Raw genomic sequence first — 17,611 nt, forward strand, 5'->3', positions numbered from 1 at the left:
CATACTTTTCATGAAGCTTGTGAGTTTTTCTGTTTAACAGTGAAAGTAACAGTTTAAAAGTAAAGTCAATGATGGGCAACATAAACCTAAAAGAGGTGCATATATAATGTATTTATACAATTCTTGTACCAATCATCGTGTTCTCTTTTAATACCCTCAAGTCCACAGCTCCTTGCAGTACATATAAAATTATTACATAAAAAATATAAATACCATATAACACAAAATATATGCATTTTCTAATAAAATATACAGTACATAATAAACTAATACTATCATAATCACTATATTGTTAAACTTCAGATGCCTAATGTACCTTCATAATATATAAAGTTATAATAGTTAAGGTAGTTATATAAGTATTTACATATACTGTATACAAAAAATATAAAAGACTATGGGAATACTAAATTTTGGATATTAGAAAATTTAATCAAAACATCTTATCAATGAAATTAAGTTTTGGATGGTATGAGCTAAACATCTTATCAATGAAATTAAGTTTTGGATGGTATGAGCTATCTTAAATTTAAATTAATTAAAACATTTTTAGCCATCCATCCTGGAAATAGAAATTTTTGTAATAAAATTTATTTTTAAAATACTTCTCTATTATGATAGCAATAAAGTCCGGTGTCAGCGGGGACAACAGAATATATACACAAATCTTTTCTTAGATTGTATAGGTATATCATCCACTGACCTCCCTTTCAGGGTGAACCATAGTTCATGCATCCATTGTTCTCAGTTTTGTTTCTGTCCATATGAGTAAGAAGTTGGGGGGGGATTCATCATAATAGAGAGGCAAGTATTTAATAATTAAATTTTACTATAAAATTTATATTTTTGAAATGAATCTCCAAGAGAACAAAATAAATCCATCTGGAATGAGATGTGGCTTACCTCACGATCAGAAAACATTCACTGGTGCTGCCACCTGTCAAGGACTAATTCATTAGGCCACAAGGACCTCTGAAAATTGGTAGATGTTCCTTGCAAGAGATACTACTCTCAGTTTAATGACAAAGGAACAAAGGACCTGTGCCTAGGATTGTAAAGCAACAATGGTAAAAGAAAAGGCCTTTGCCTAACCCAAAGCTAGACACCTTCATCCTCCCATACTACAACACTAGATATAAAAATTACATTAGAACTAACCAAATCATTCAGGATATGAGTTCCCCTGCTAAAACATGGGGCAACAGAGCTCTGGAATCTTCATACAGAATTTCTACATCCCGCAAGAATGATGAGGCAAATACTGAGCCAATCTCCACTGCACTGCATTTACAGTACAGCCTTCTCCAGAGAGAGGTTTTAAAGAAACTAACAGGTTGCCACAGCTGTTATGTTGTGGAACTTGACATTCAATAGAGGTAAAAAGAAAGGGGTCTAGATTGGTGTGTGCCTCCTTAACCAAGTCCTTGAGGAAGAAAGTCATTGCATTTACAGGCATTGGGACATATGGCCTCCTGGAGCTACGGAAAATGTTCTTGACATTACGTCTGAGATTCCTAGTCCTTAGCATATTAAGTGAGAGTACTCTGACTGGACACAGGGTGAACAGATCCAGAAGGGGTGTACTCTGCAACCTCCAAAGGTCCTTGCAGACTTGAGGGTGCAACGTCCACTCTGCAGAGAGCACCTGATCCTGCCTCCTAAGCTGGTCTGCCACAATATTCAGCCTCCCAGGTATGAAGTATGGAAGGAAAGTATCTTGCTTGAAATGAAAAACAAGGGCTCCAACTTCATGCCTTCTTGATTTCTCAAGTAAGCTAATGATGTGGTTCTGTCCAAGAACAATGCCACCTTCCTGCCCCAAATTAACTCTTCCAGAACCACAAGAGCTTTCAGTACGCCAACATCTCTAGCTGATTTATATGGAGCTCCTGCTCCTCCACAGACCACACTCCTGCTATATGTTGGTCAGCCACAACTGCTCCCTAGCTTTTGGTTGATGAATCTTGAGTTGAAGGTAGACTCCTTGTAAGGGCCTACCACCTTAGATGTTCCTCCATATCTTTGGGCATTTAGACCTGGATGGAATCTAGAAGCACCCATGTCCCAATGCTGCTTGAGATAAAATCCGATGAGTTTCATCCTTAACCTAGCTCTTAGTCACCAGCTTTTCCTGGGAAGCCATGTGACCTAGGGGAGAGAGCCATTTCTTTGGTTGAAAAGGAAGCAAAGAACAGAAATTCTCCCAAGACTGACAAAAAGGTGTCTACGTAATTCTTCTTTGGAGAAGCCATGAAATTCTGGTATCCACGTTCATTCCTAGACACACAATACTTCAGCTGCAGTCTGGTATTACTTCTCAAATTTTATAATCTTCCCCAGGGATATTTACTAATTTCATTAGAGAAGACACGTTGGTATAACTGTCACATCTGAGAGACCAAGACGACGGGCAAGTGCAATTCATGCCAAAAGAGGAAAATCGCGGCACCATCAAGTGCTATTAGCTGAAGAGAGAGATTCTGGAGTTAGTGGCCTCCTGGAAGATTTCTCAGACCTAGAGCAAGCTTGCTGCTCTCTACCTACACCTGCAACCTTATCTACCTGCGCTGCCATTTACTCTATAATGTGCATATTTCAGCAACCTATGGCTTCTTTCACACTATGCAATTTGATGCATTCAATGCAACACAGCTATCCAGTCGTTTTTTTACATGCCACACAGCCCTGTCCTGCAGAATTGTAAAATACTCGACATATTTTATACTAAGTCTAGAGTAATCTGTATGGTCAACCAGATTGGATAAGAGAAAGGATGAATTGTTTGTTCCAATTGTTCTTTATCAGTAAAAGAAGTGAAAAAAGAAGTCAAGTCAGTGCTGAACCCCTCTTCAATGGGCAAACCAAGAAAAACCCTGTAAAAATGCTTATACCTGAGTATTTTTGAATGCATTTATTCATGAAAATTATATGAAAATACAGTAGGGATATTTCTCTGTGAAAAATACCGTGAATGGGCATAGAATGTGTATGTTTTGCCAAGCTGTATTTATTTGAAGATCTAAAATGGCATGCCAACAAGTCTTTCAATTACTTCTATATGTCTTGAGCATCATTTGGAGGATTGCTACAGCAAGTATGACAGCTGCTTCAGCAAAATGTGACTCTGAGACTCCATTTCAACAGTACAAAGACTACCAGGTAACCATCATACATATTTTTCATCTATACATGTATTCTAAATATGAGCAGTTCAACAAGAAAATAACTGACACTCTAATTTAATCATTAAACATGTTATTTAGCAAGAGCAAATTACATGCCTGTCACTAATACACTTTTTGCTTGTGTTACTATACAACTGTTATTTACTGTGCAAATCTGAAACTGATGAAAATAAGATACTGAAATTTAGGCAGTGTTGTGAAATCTTCACTATATGCATTTCTCATGTCTGGGAGTTTGATGAGCCTCCATTACCTACTTGCCCTTTTTGATCCTTTGGATTTCCTCCATGTTCAGAGATGGCTGTTTAGTTCTACATGCTACTAGGTACATATGAAACTGCAAGATGTGAAAATGTGGAAATAAACATGACAGTACTGCAATCAAATACATTTGCAACACTGCATATGCCTGGTGGTACCCTGCATGTTATGCCACATTACAGCAACAACTTGCTGTGAATGACTGCATAAAATGTATAAGTCAACCACTTTGTGAGTCACTGAACTGCAGCTAAACTTTGTTGATGCACCAAAAGCGTGAAAGAGGCCTAACAACAACCTGCAAGCAACTTGCGCCAAGTCAGTCAGAGGAAGAACAATGGGCACAAACTACTAGGAGGAGAGTCCCAGGACTTGAACAACATGCATGTATGGCTACCTAGGAGGGTGAATACGGCTCTACCTTTGCTCCAACAAAGCTAAAGTAGCTTTGTAAAGTACATAATCTTTTAAACTGCAGTCCTAAGACTAACCATCTTGTATTCCAGCTTTCCAACCCTTATATCTTGAATAATGAGATGGGGAGATAAAACCTGAGGGGGAAGGAATGTTATGTACACAATAAAGAGGAGGAGGAGAGAAACTTTCTGACTGGTACTGAATACTAGAACGGCACTTATCCCTATTGCTTATTATTTTAGTTTTAGAAGACTTCCTTTACTAACATTTCCTATTGCTATCACCTTCTTGCATCTTCTTATATTTCAACTATCTATTCATGATAGTAACTGGCCAATTAACACAATACACAGGTCGTTGAATGAACAATCGTTACTCCTGCACCTAATGCAAAGTTTGTGACCCATTGTCAGCCAACGAGTAAACTCTGGTGCTAAACCCACTTAGCTTACAAACCCTAAATGATTCATCAATGTCTTCTTTAGCAGACATTCTAAATAGCCAACAAAGCCAATCTATATCAAACCAAAATGATCCAGTTCAGCAAAAAAAAAAAAAAAAAAAAAAAAAAAAAAAATTTAACAACACACTGTCCACTGGTCCCCTTACTACAATGACAGAAACAAAACTGAGAGCAAAAGACCTGTCTGTCTGACTACCTGTCTGTCAGTCAGTCACAATAGTTGTATTAGTACAACTGTATCTATTATTACCTTCTTACCTTGCAAACACTGAAGAATAGTTACATCTATATCTGTCCAAACTTTATCAGGTTTGCATGTTACCGATGCATTTAGCTCTCTGTTAGCCAAGAAATGGTCTGTGGGACATGTGTAGTCAATCTGACATGAAAGAAAAAATAAGAGTTGTTTTTTAAAAAATATGTGTAATACCCCTCCATAAAACATATACAATTCATAAAAAAATGCGAGATAAAGCAATAAGATATCTGGTAGTTAGTTATGTAATACAATAATTTCCTGAAATGCTATGCTATTTTAAAGATTACAACAAAGTACTAGAAGGAATCTTTTAAATACAAAGTCATATTTACCAAGAGCCAAGTCCCCATCTACAATATTTTGCCAGTTTCCTCTCTTCCACATGTTAGAAACTTGTTTAGCAAGATTCCAAACATTCAGATCAAAATATTAGAATTGCTGTGAATGTGTGTTCATACTCAATTATAATAATGACAGTCTAGGAAATTCCACTTACTGTTGTGAATGTGTACTCATACCGAATTATAATAATGACAGTCTATGAAATCCCACTGTCAAGAAGTATCAAATTCCATAGGGAGCCTTGAAAAAGCAAGCAACTGAATTAAATGCACATCTAATACTAAATGGTGTTGATATAGTCTTAGAAGATCTGAATGCAAAGGATGATCTAAACTATATAAAAAATTTTATTCAATAAGCTAACTGAAACAGTGCCAAAGATTAATACCAAGATCAGGGCTAAAAATTTCATAGAACATCCTTCTGTCTAACAATTTCAGAAGCAAGTCAGATGCTGTAGACCAAGCATGGGGAAAACATTCAAAATATGGAAGAGGAGAAGAATCAAGATATCTCCTCAAGACAGACAAGTTTCGCGAGTCTTGAAAGACTTTTTTAGTGTACAAACTTCAGTGAAACTGAAAATGAGATGGGCTAGCTACATTTGTTAAAAGTGAATTTGCAATCAAGAATGACACCTACAATTGTACAAGGAGTGATACATTTCAAGAAGAATGTTCAGGAATAACACCTAGAATTTAAAATGGACTGATCAATTTTATGAAGAATTTTCCTATCTCGAGCACCGAAACTAATCATTATGTCAGAAAACAGCAGCTCAATCTTCATTAATTGCTAGCTCTCTTAATTGCCCCTGGCTTGCAGCTCACTTTAGATCTAACAAGGCATTACGGTTTATTGACATTTGTTTTGTCTTTAATAATTATACTGTATTAACAATGATTGTTTTACTTTTGATGATACAGTATTGAATGACTAACCTTGCTTAAGGAAAACTTAACAAATAGAAATATGTCCATCATAATTTCTCTATCACTGATTATCCTCTAGTTAGGCTACTTTGGTTTCCCTGTGCATGTTCCAAAAACATTTTTTTTTATTTGTATAACTGACAAGACAACAAAAGGTCTTGAGCCTCTCATCAGTCATCAGTATAATGAGATTGTAAAATTTACTGGATTATGGCATTCACTACAAGTTCTTTACCAACATTTTGATTTTGCATACTGCTCTCTTGCTTAATAAAATATCCAATGCCATACGATTTTACATGAAGATTTCATTAACACTGTTTTTATTCTCTTTACTTACCTCATATTTTGCAATGCCAATGCTTGGATGAATGATAAAATCTTCTTACTTATAAATTCAACTTAAAAGCATCAATTCATATTTTCCAGGCATGACATTCTCATGTTGATGAATTTTTTTTTTTTTTTACATTAACCACATACAAAGCCTGGGCTAAAACTGGAAGCAAGGCATAATAATAAAATGTAAAATTCAAGGGAATCAAACACCATGAAACTGAAAAGACTTACAATTACCTGAATTTGTGGTATACAAAATACTTGTTCAGCTTAAGTAAAAAAGAGGAGCCTGAAGAAAACTCTAGTTACAATGTAAGATTATTACAGATAGGATAACTGTGTATGATTACTATATAAGAATGGGTGAAACTAATATTTATCATAATCTCTCTGAAGGTATTACTTTAAAAGACTATGCTTGCTGGACACTGACCTTAGTACCAACAGCTCTGGTCACAATATTCCATGAAGAAATGACTGGAAGTGCTACAAGTGGGGGGTCATCTAGGCACACTGTAATAAAAGCCAAAAATAAAATTACAGATTAGAATATAAGAATGTTAAGCAAGGAAATAGTGAAACTTATCTGAAAGGTAACATATTACATTTACAGTACAAGTATCTGATTAACCATCAAAAATTTTCATACCTTCAACACAGTCCATGACAAGATCATTCGGTGACCATAAATGATCAGGTCCACATGTAATCTGCATACTAGCAACTGCACCCTAAAACAGGAATATGATTACCATTATGTACATCATTTTGTTTCTGTTTTCTTCTGAAAGACTGTATACCCATATATGTATTTTATAAACAAATGTACATACACACACACACACACATATATATACATGCATCCATATAGTCAACCCCTGGTATTAGCAGGGGTTAGGGACCACAACCACCCGTAATAGGCTGAAATCCGTGATAAGTTGGTATCCCTCTCCCCTCTAAAAATTCTTATAACTGCCTATTTTAATAGTTCAAACACCAAGCATACCTTAAACTATTATCCTACACCAAATATACCTTAAACAATCATCCTAAAACACTTTAATACCATTTCAAAGTCATCTTACAACATTACCCTTAAAAATATATGGCTTACAGCTAAGTGTGAAAACTAACCAAGTTCCCCTATATTCAGGCACAGCCATTTTCTCTCATACAGTATTCAAGCCGTCTTGTTTTCTTTTTAAAGTAGATGGGGAAATCACTGGGAATTCACAAGTAGAGTTAAGTACTGCACCTAAATATTTAAATATGCATGGAAAAAAATACCAAGACATCAATTTAATCAAATGTGATAATATATTCTCTTGTGTACTGTTGTGTGCGTTAATCATACTTAAAATCAACTAAACTTGTAATAAAAACAGTACAGTAACTCAAGCAAAGAAAAATAAATTGTACCATGTACATACATATGCACGCACTCATTCGTATACATTACAAATTTCTTGGAGTCTTACGCGAGGTTAGGTTCTAGAACCCCTTATGTAAGGCGATGATTCGCGTACGTTTGATAGGTCACTAAAAATGCTACTACATACAGTAAATGCTTATTTCTTGAGTTTAAACCCTAATTATGACAAAATCATATTCCCAAAGCACTTTGATTTCATTTAAAAGTTAATTTAATACCGTACTGTAATTCATATTTCATTAGAGTACCGAGAGAGAGAGAGAGAGAGAGAGAGAGAGAGAGAGAGAAATGGGGGTTATCTTTATGTTAAATATCAAGAGTGAAATTATTTATGAATTATGAGAGAGAGAGAGAGAGAGAGAGAGAGAGAGAGAGAGAGAGAGAGAGAGAGAGAGAGAGAGATTATTTTTACATTAAATATCAATACATGGACATTCATGATTTATAGAGAGAGAGAGAGAGAGAGAGAGAGAGAGAGAGAGAGAGAGAGAGAGAGAGAGAGGTGTTAAACGCTTATGACTGTCTATTTTAAAAGTTCACCGCCTAATTTAGTAGTTCAAGCAAAAATATACCTTAAATTATCATACAGTACTAGAACAATTTAATATCAATTCAAACAAAAATATACCCCAAACCATCATCCCAAAACAAAAATACCTTAAATTATCATACTAAAACAATTTAATATCAATTCAAACAAAAATATACCCCAAACCATCATCCCAAAACACCCTAAGTCATTTGATTAGTACTCTTTTACAACTGTTACTTGTATGTATACACGCCCTCTAAAATGCTTATAACAATGATTTACTAATTTTAAGATATTATTATTGTAAACAGCAAAATATCTATAAAATGTTAAATACAAATTAAATAAATCTTTACTACTAATGAAATAAACCTGTCTTACAGAACATCTGACAACTAATCAAGTTACCCCTGTATACATAAGCATAGCTGATTTCTTTCATAGTATTATGGTCAAGCGATTAAAATCACTAATTTGCCTCTTTTCATAGAGCAGCACTGTTTATTCACTAATTACTGTATTTTTTCATATTGTGTTCATGACTACATACAGATTTTTATGATAAAAATAATTTACATGTACTAACATTGTAGTAATGTTATCTTCAAAATCTGCGAATTAGTGAAAATTCTCCTGCGGAAAAGTGAACACAGTAATGTGTTCCACAAAAATCCGCAACAAAATGAAGCAAAGAAAAAGCAGGGTAGCACTCTATACAAAACAAATAAACATGTTACATATGTATAAAAAATCTCTCTCTTATCTCAGAGAGAGAGAGAGAGAGAGAGAGAGAGAGAGAGAGAGAGAGAGAGAGAGAGAGAGAGAGAGAGAGAGAGAGAGAGAGAGAGAGAGACATCGACAACTGTTATGTGATTTTGAGTGATTTTATTTTAATGTAAAGTGTGCTAATTAACTTTTGCATCATACAGTATTTACGTACAAAAATAAAAATAATACAATTTTTCATTGCAATTTTACACATAAAAGCATGAAAACTTTTAAATTACTTAAAAAATTAAACATAACCACTTCTGCAGGGTTTCTCGAGGACTTTGCAAATATCGCGTGTCTGTGGAAAAAATCGCGCATGCCAATTAGTAGGTTCTAATGAAAAGTTTGTGTGTATGTGAATTCACATAACTTAAAGCGCCTAAGCTCCAGGTATTACTGTAGTTTCGTAGTTTTATGTTTATGATAGCAGATTCTGAGAAATGTAAACATTACAAATGTCAAGACGATAGTTTGTTTATATATATATTACGATGATAACAGATCCATATACTAATGCAGTATAAATGGATTCTATAAGTGAAATATCATGAAATATCATTTTACTGATATTTTGCTGTGTTTACATTAATATTAATATTTGAAAATTAGTAAATCATTGTAACATGTACATATGTATGCACACACTCATTCGTATGCATCGTGAACTTTACGGAGCTTTAGTTTCGTATTTTTATGTTTATGATACAGTTCAAGTACAGTAGAACCTTGGTTCTCGACGCTAATTCGTTCCAGAAGAAGCGTCGAGATTCAATTTTGTCGAATTCTGAGTAAATTTTTCCCATAAGAAATAACTGAAAATGGATTAATCCATTCCTGACCACCAGTCATTACCCCAACCTTGCCTTTTTATACAAAACTTTACACAAATTACAATTAAATAGGTTCAGAATTGAATAACTTACCGTATCAGAAGCACTTTTTACATTTTTAAATGCATAATGTATCAAAAAAGTTGGCCTATGACCAATGCGGCCGTATTACCTATGATGTACCGAGAGCCATAGGCTAGGCTAAGTAGCCTTATAGGCACTACCAGAATGTACTGTAACAGGTACACATGAAAACTGTTGTTAATAATGATAACATTGAAAAACAAGCCATATTATCACATGAAATTAATAATACAGTATTTATAAACCGAATTACTGTATGTCTGTTATCATAAAATTAACACAGGCTGCCGAGTTCCGACGTAATTTCGGAAATTTTTCTTAATTTTATGATAACAGACATACAGTAATTCGGTTTATAAATACTGTATTATTAATTTAATGTGATAATATGGCTTGTTTTTCAACAGCAGCAGCAGCAGCATGTGTGGGCTTTAAATGCTTTTAAATAAGCATGGGAAGAACGCCACCAACAACGCCAACTAGCGGCAGCCGCCCGAAACTCTTTTTTTCTACAAACACCATATGATTCATCGGGTCGGATTCCGGTTTGTTGTTTGAACTCCGATGCAAAATTTACTCAACATTTCGTGTTGAAATCCGATTATTTCGAGTTCTAGTACAGTCGAGGACCGGGGTTCTACTGTAATTCATTTTTCATTAAAGGATATGTACAGCACTGAGAGAGAGAGAGAGAGAGAGAGAGAGAGAGAGAGAGAGAGAGAGAGAGAGAGAGAGAGAGAGAGAGAGAGAACTGAGGTATGGTTACATCAGTAAAACCAATCAGGAAACACAGCTGTTTTGTGATTTTGAGGATTTACTTTTAAGAAAAAAAAAAAAAAAAAAAAAAAAAAAAAAAAAATACTGTACATTTTACTGATATTTTGCTGTGTTTACATTAATATTACTATCTAAAAATTAGTAAATCATTTATTATATAAAGGAATTAGTCACATAATTAGCGAATCTTGATCCACGGAAAAATCAGCAAATTAGTGAATTTTTCGCTATTTATTTGGATTTACGTTCCACAGAAAAATCCACAACTAACTGAAGCTGCGAATGCTGAACTGCAATATAGCAGGGTTCCACTGTGTGTGTGTGTATATATATATATATATATATATATATATATATATATATATATACAGGCAGTCCCCGGTTTCTGACGGTTACTTACGACGTTCGAGGTTACGACGCTTTTCAAATATATTCATCAGAAATTATTTCTGGCTTACGACGCATGTTCCGGGTTACGACGCGTCATACGCCGATCCGACGGAAGAAATATGGCCCCAAAATGGCAGAATAATCATAATTTGAAGGTTTTTTTAAACTCAATAATAATGCAGTTTATATCATTTTCAATGCACCCAGAGCATTAAAAGTAAGGTTTTCTTATGATTTTTGACGATTTTCGACGATAACTTACGACGATTTTTCGGTTACAGCGCAAGAACGGAACCCCGTTGTAAACTGGGGACCGCCTGTATATATATATATAATATATATATATATATAATATAATATATATATATAATATATAATATATATATATATATATATATAGAATCTACTGGTCACTTTATACCAGATACTTATGTGATTGTAATAGCCACAATGCCCTCTTAACTTTCTCGAATTCTTCACGCTTTTTTTTTGATATGCCTTGTCACTACAAAGCCTCAAGATCCAAGTGCAAGACATATGAAGAAATTCTGATTTTGGCTTAGTGGAAACGAACCGGTCTGCTAATCAGAACGTGACAATGGTACTCGTTCTGATTAGCAGATCTGCTCGTTTCCGCCACGCACATCAGAATTTCTTCATATGTCTTGCACTTGGATCTTGAGGCTTTGTAGTGACAAGCCTATCCAAAAAAGCGTGGAGAATTCGAGAAAATTAAGAGGGCATTGGGCTATTACAATTACATTATATATATAGTATATATTCATATATATATGTATATAAGATATATATATATATGTATATAAGATATATATATATATATATATATATATATATATATATATATATATATATATATATATATATATATATATATATATATATATATATATATATATATATATATATATATATATATATATATATATATATATATATATATATATATATATATATATATATATATATATATATATATATATATATATATATAATTATATATAATGCTTATTGATGAGTTTAATTAATTAATGTAATTTATGGGGCCCTGCTTCGCCAATGACACATGTAACCTGTCAATTAAAGTTAAAGTTAACCTCAAAGACAGACAATTACTTAATTGAATTCGGTTGCCAGCTGGGAAACGTATGGGATAATGGATTACTCTGCAACAAATGGATTACATCAAACCCCTTTACTTTCCAATTAGTCCCAACAAAGAAAGAATGTGCAGTGACAGCGAGGAAATAACATGAACAATTAGTCAGTGTCTGACACCGTCAATTCCCTCCTTTCTTCAAGTAAAAAAATATAACCCAACGAGGGTCTATACTGGTAAATACTGTATGCAGTTTCGTATTGGTAAAGGCTATTTCTCTTCCAAACCATGGGATTGAGACACAAGGCTGCCTGAAATTTACTTCTTAACTTTCCCTAATTCCTACTTATTGCACGGGAATAGCTTATGCAAATTCACTAGGCAATATTAATTATTCTTACACTAGACTTCATAAAAGAAAATTGATTATACCAGGTTCTTGTGGATGGTGGCGAAGTGGTGAAAACAAAGGGAAAGGATGAAATACAGTGGAAGAATACTAGTAAATCGACGAAGAAACTGTCAAATTTGTGACTTACCGTTGACGTAGGTTGCTTGTGCATGCACCTGACGATCAGAAGTCTTGAAAAGACCCGTTTGACGCCTCACTAGTACCAATTAAACAGTAAGAGGGCAAGCACAAACAATTAGTTACACACAATGTGTGTAATTTACGCGGCTTCAAGTCTCTCCTGGCGTCAGGCCAGGTCAGGGCAAAACTGCAGTCCATAGCCCCAAGCAGTCTGAAAAATTGACAGAGACATCGCCGAATGCATAGGACAGAGCAAAAGGAAGCTTAAGATCACCTTCACTGGAGGTTACTTGATAAAACCCTCCCTATGGGTTGGGCCCCTAATATCCCTGCTAAAGACATTTTTTTTTTTTTTAAAGCACAGCCCACCTTTGCCCTTGGTGTTAACAAAGATGCCTTCCTGTCTTTGTTAGAATGATATTCTTACTAAGTAATGCAGAGAGGGCAAACAGCAGGATATTTATAAATATATATATATCTATATCTACGTATTCTCTCTCTCTCTCTCTCTCTCTCTCTCTCTATGTATCTATATATATCTATATATATATATATATATATATATATATATATATATATATATATATATATATATATATATATATATATATATATATATATATATATCATAGATCAGGACAGGTGACAAGGAGACAGTCAGTAATCTACAGGAAACCCCCTGTATTCGTGTTCTCACGGTTTGCTGACTCATGCATTCACAGGTTTCTCTGTGGAACATATCAACCCATTATTCGCGGAAAATTGCCCATTTTCGGTATTTTTCACTGACATATATTCACTAAATTTTCATAAAATCACTTTTTGTGATAAATCTATTAAAATACTGAGGTATAAGCAGTTTTACAGGGTTTTTCTTGTGTTTAAACTATCCAAATGGGCAGTTCTAAGTGTTTTTAGAGGGTTTTTAATTATTTGCAGGGGGGGGGGGGTGCGGTACACATCCCCCACGAATAGGGGAGGTTCACTGTGTACAGTAGGTGATATTTATTTGCTGGTCTGTTTTGTAACATAGCTACATCATGAAGGCTAAAAAAGAAAATGCACAAATTAAAATACATGGAATAAAACTAATGACTTGAAAGAGTCTCAACATGCTAAATAAATATACTTTAAAACAAGACAATTCAGAAAAAGCACCTGCTAGACTAGAAGTTGAGGATTGAATGACTGAAAGGGAAAAGGAAAGCGGCAAAGAAAACTGGCTCAAGCCAGATACAACTGTACAGAGGTGGTGTGTGAGTTCAACTTACGAACTAGCTGCTTAATAAATAATGATTCTAAAATTAAGCAGTCTGTGTAGATTTGTTTGGCCCAAAACAGAGAGGTCAGAATAATTAATACTTGTATTACATATATTTGAATGATTTCTAATATTAGAAAATTCTGGACTGGACAATCTGCAACCAGTACGATGACTAGCACCTTTATGTGAATCTGATCTGACCCTCAGCAATCATTTAGTCGATCCCACGTACGTCCCCAAATTACATCTGGGGCAAATATATTTATATACAACTGAGGACTGCATTATTGGGGAGATTCTATCCTTAAATTTAAAAAGAGACCCTATTGTAAGTGGATTTTTTGCCATTAGAATGACTTGCAACATATTGAAATTTTTTTCTAATGAAGACTTCAGATTACTTCTAAATTTATTGTCTTGGATGTATGGGATACTTGCACAGAGTTTCTTCCAAGGTGCTGTACTTATAACAACCGAGTCAGATAGATTTTTATTTAAGAAATTCTTACATTGTTTAAAGAAATTATGAGATGGAAACCAATTATCAGTAAAATATTTGTGCAAGAACACTAATTCTTTATGATAAGAGTCCCATGAAGAGGTTAGAGTATAAGCCTGGTGGAGGAGAGTAAAAACTGAATTTAGTTTAGAATTATAAAACAAGCACTATAAAAGTTCAAACCCAGACCAGTAAAAGTCTTTTTTTCTAAAAACGGAAGTGTTAAAACCGTCATTATGTCGGAACAACAAAACATCCACGAATGGTAATTGATCTTTATCCTCTCTTTCTAATGTAAACTTAATATTAGGATGTACTTCATTAATGTACGAGAGGAACTGATCAGCATGAAAGGTTGATTTGAAAAGAACGAAGGTGTCATCGACAAACCGTTTATATACAAGAGGATAAAAGCCAAGGGGGCAATTTTCCAACATACTTTCCTCCAGGGAGGACATGGAAATGTTGGAAAACATGGGGCCAAGAGGTGATCCCATCGCCATCCCATCAATCTGTTTGTACAAACAACCATTAAAAATAAAAGCAGTGTCCAGCACTGCTAACTCCAACAATTTCTTAAAAAGACAGCGATCATAATTAAAACAAGTGTCATTTGGTTCAATCAAAATTTTATCTAAAATAGTCTCCACTGTTTCCTCCACTTTGTAAATAATGACTGAACATCATAACTGGTCGTATACAAAACAGTCTTGGCATAAAATATATGATTTGAACTCTTCAGTGTTTTTTAAAGTGTGCTGGTTAGAAGTAAACAGTTCTAGTACATAATGGTACAGTACTAAATATTTGGCTAATTTATAGTTAGGAGTATGGATTGATGACAATATTAGCAAAAAAATATTTAGTACCATTATATATATATATAATATATATATATATATATATATATATATATATATATATATATATATATATATATATATATATATATATATATATATATATATATATATATATATATATATATATATATATATATATACATACAGTAGAACCCCCGGTCCTCGACGCTAATTGTTCCAGAAGAAGTGTTGAGATTCGATTTAGTCGAATTCTGAATTAACTTCTCCCATAAGAAATAACTGAGAATGGATTAATCCATTTCTGACCAACAGTCATTACCCCAACCTTGCCTTTTTATACAAAACATTACACAAATTACAATTAAATAAGTTCAGAGTTGAATAACTTACTGTATCAGAAGCACTTTTTACATTTTTAAATGCATACTGTATAAAAAAAATTGGCCTGCGACCAATGCAGCCGTATTACCGATGGTAGACCGAGCGCTATAGGCTAGGCTAGGTCGCCTATAGGCACTACCAGAATGTACTGTAACGGGTACACACGAAAACTGTTGTTAATAATGATAACATTGAAAAACAAGCCTAATTATCACAGTAAATTAATAATACAGTATTTACAAGCCGAATTACTGTATGTCTGTTATCATAAAACTAAGAAAAATCCTAAATTACGTCGGAACTCGGCAGCTTGTGGCATGAGCAGGTGTAAACAAACCAAAAGCGCCACCCTGATGGTGTATCGCGGTACTAATTACATAAACATTACGTTCAGTATTTATGGTAAATTTCATACAGTCTACTGGAATAGTGTACACAATCACTGTAAAACATCTTTCAGTAAATATTATGATACCCTAACATATTGGGACCCATGATTGGATGGAAATTCAGTGTAGAAAGCCAAAAAATATATATACCTGTACAAGGTGTACTTCTCCAAACAGCAGCAGCAGCAGCGTGTGTGGGCTTTAAATGCTTTTAAATAGCATGGGAAGAATGCCACCAACAACGCCAATTAGCGGCAGCCGCCCGAAACTCTTTTCTACAATCATCATATGATTCATCGGGTCGGATTCTGGTTTGTTGTTCGAGCTCCGACGCAAAATTTACTCAACATTTCGTGTCGAAATCCGATTATGTCGAGTTCTAGTACGGTCGAGGACCGGAGTTCTACTGTACTTTGGTATGAGAGTCTGAAGGATCTATGATCTCAATTTGTAACACTGTAAGATATCTAAGTAAGGGAGATATAAATGCATTTGTACTTAAGGATCATACCCAGATGTTACACCAATAAAAATTAACATTTTACTGCTACAGTATTAGAAAAGACCATATTTCATAAATAGGACCAGAGTCTGGTTACCATCAATCAGGCTACTAAGCCTCTCAAACTCTTTTGTATTAGGGAAAAAGTCACTATGTGGCAGAGGAATTGATGTGTGCCATCCATAACTGTACCCTCTGCCTGTCTATCAACCTTTCACTCCCAGCAACCCTTACTTTGATTGAGCCAAACTTTGAAAACCAGTGGGAATTTGGAATGAACCTCCAGTGATTGGAGTGCACTCAAGGAATTACTGTAAATAACAGCATTTCTGCCATCATAGATTAAGATTTTTGTTATTTCTGTAATCACAGATTAAGATTTATGTGTACACATGATAATGTCAGTGTCCAGCAATGAAAATTTAGCACCAAACAATTAAGGAACTACTGTGTTTAATTTCAGGGAAGACCATCCCCCCAAAAATAAACCAGCACTGGATTTGGAGCCACCAATATAAACTGGATTACTGTTTACATGATGCAATATAGGTTCTACAAATATAAAATATGTTTCTTCCTCCCATATATCATTAAAATACACAACATTTAAAAGGACTAACTGGCTGCTTCACACCAAAGTATCCAAAGGGTTATTTGTTGACAATTTAGGCTACTGCAGGTAATGAGTTTGTATGAAGAAATTGTTTTAAAAAATGACACAGATCTCAGCTGAAAATCAAGCAACTTACAGATGGTGTCTGGATGTATAACCTATCAACAGTACAATTGTACCACAAAGTAGACCCTACTGATGCTACTGTATTCTCCTGACTTATCATATTAGCACCAGGTAAAGGCGGAGGGTCTGTACAAGCTGTAATTTAAAAATATCCATTATTACCCAGGTATCTTTACAACACATTAGTCACAATAGTTAAACATGATTTTCACGTACTACTAAGGGATTCAGAACTGGTGAAACACGCTTTTTCAGCAACACTTTTTTATCAAAGCATCGGGTAAGGGTGAAAGTTGGTAAGTGTATATTTTATAACCCTACCTAATTTTTGTAAGTATTATTTAGTACCT

The 17,611-nt window shown here is 34.4% G+C and overlaps 1 protein-coding gene across 3 annotated transcripts in view; it reads right to left on the minus strand.

The window, feature by feature from the left end:
• LOC136833177 (sushi, von Willebrand factor type A, EGF and pentraxin domain-containing protein 1-like) overlaps nucleotides 1-17,611 on the minus strand; it is a 136,593-nt gene that overhangs the window by 15,892 nt on the left and 103,090 nt on the right. For all 3 annotated transcript variants that reach the window (XM_067094933.1, XM_067094935.1, XM_067094934.1), the window contains 4 exons: nucleotides 17,272-17,396; nucleotides 6,848-6,929; nucleotides 6,632-6,711; nucleotides 4,585-4,705 (listed from right to left, as the gene is read on the minus strand). In XM_067094933.1, coding sequence (XP_066951034.1) covers nucleotides 4,585-4,705; nucleotides 6,632-6,711; nucleotides 6,848-6,929; nucleotides 17,272-17,396 — 408 coding nt within the window. The remainder of the gene's footprint in view (nucleotides 1-4,584; nucleotides 4,706-6,631; nucleotides 6,712-6,847; nucleotides 6,930-17,271; nucleotides 17,397-17,611) is intronic.

Source organism: Macrobrachium rosenbergii, chromosome 51 (genome assembly GCF_040412425.1).
Source record: "Macrobrachium rosenbergii isolate ZJJX-2024 chromosome 51, ASM4041242v1, whole genome shotgun sequence".
In the NCBI taxonomy this organism is placed as follows: domain Eukaryota; kingdom Metazoa; phylum Arthropoda; class Malacostraca; order Decapoda; family Palaemonidae; genus Macrobrachium; species Macrobrachium rosenbergii.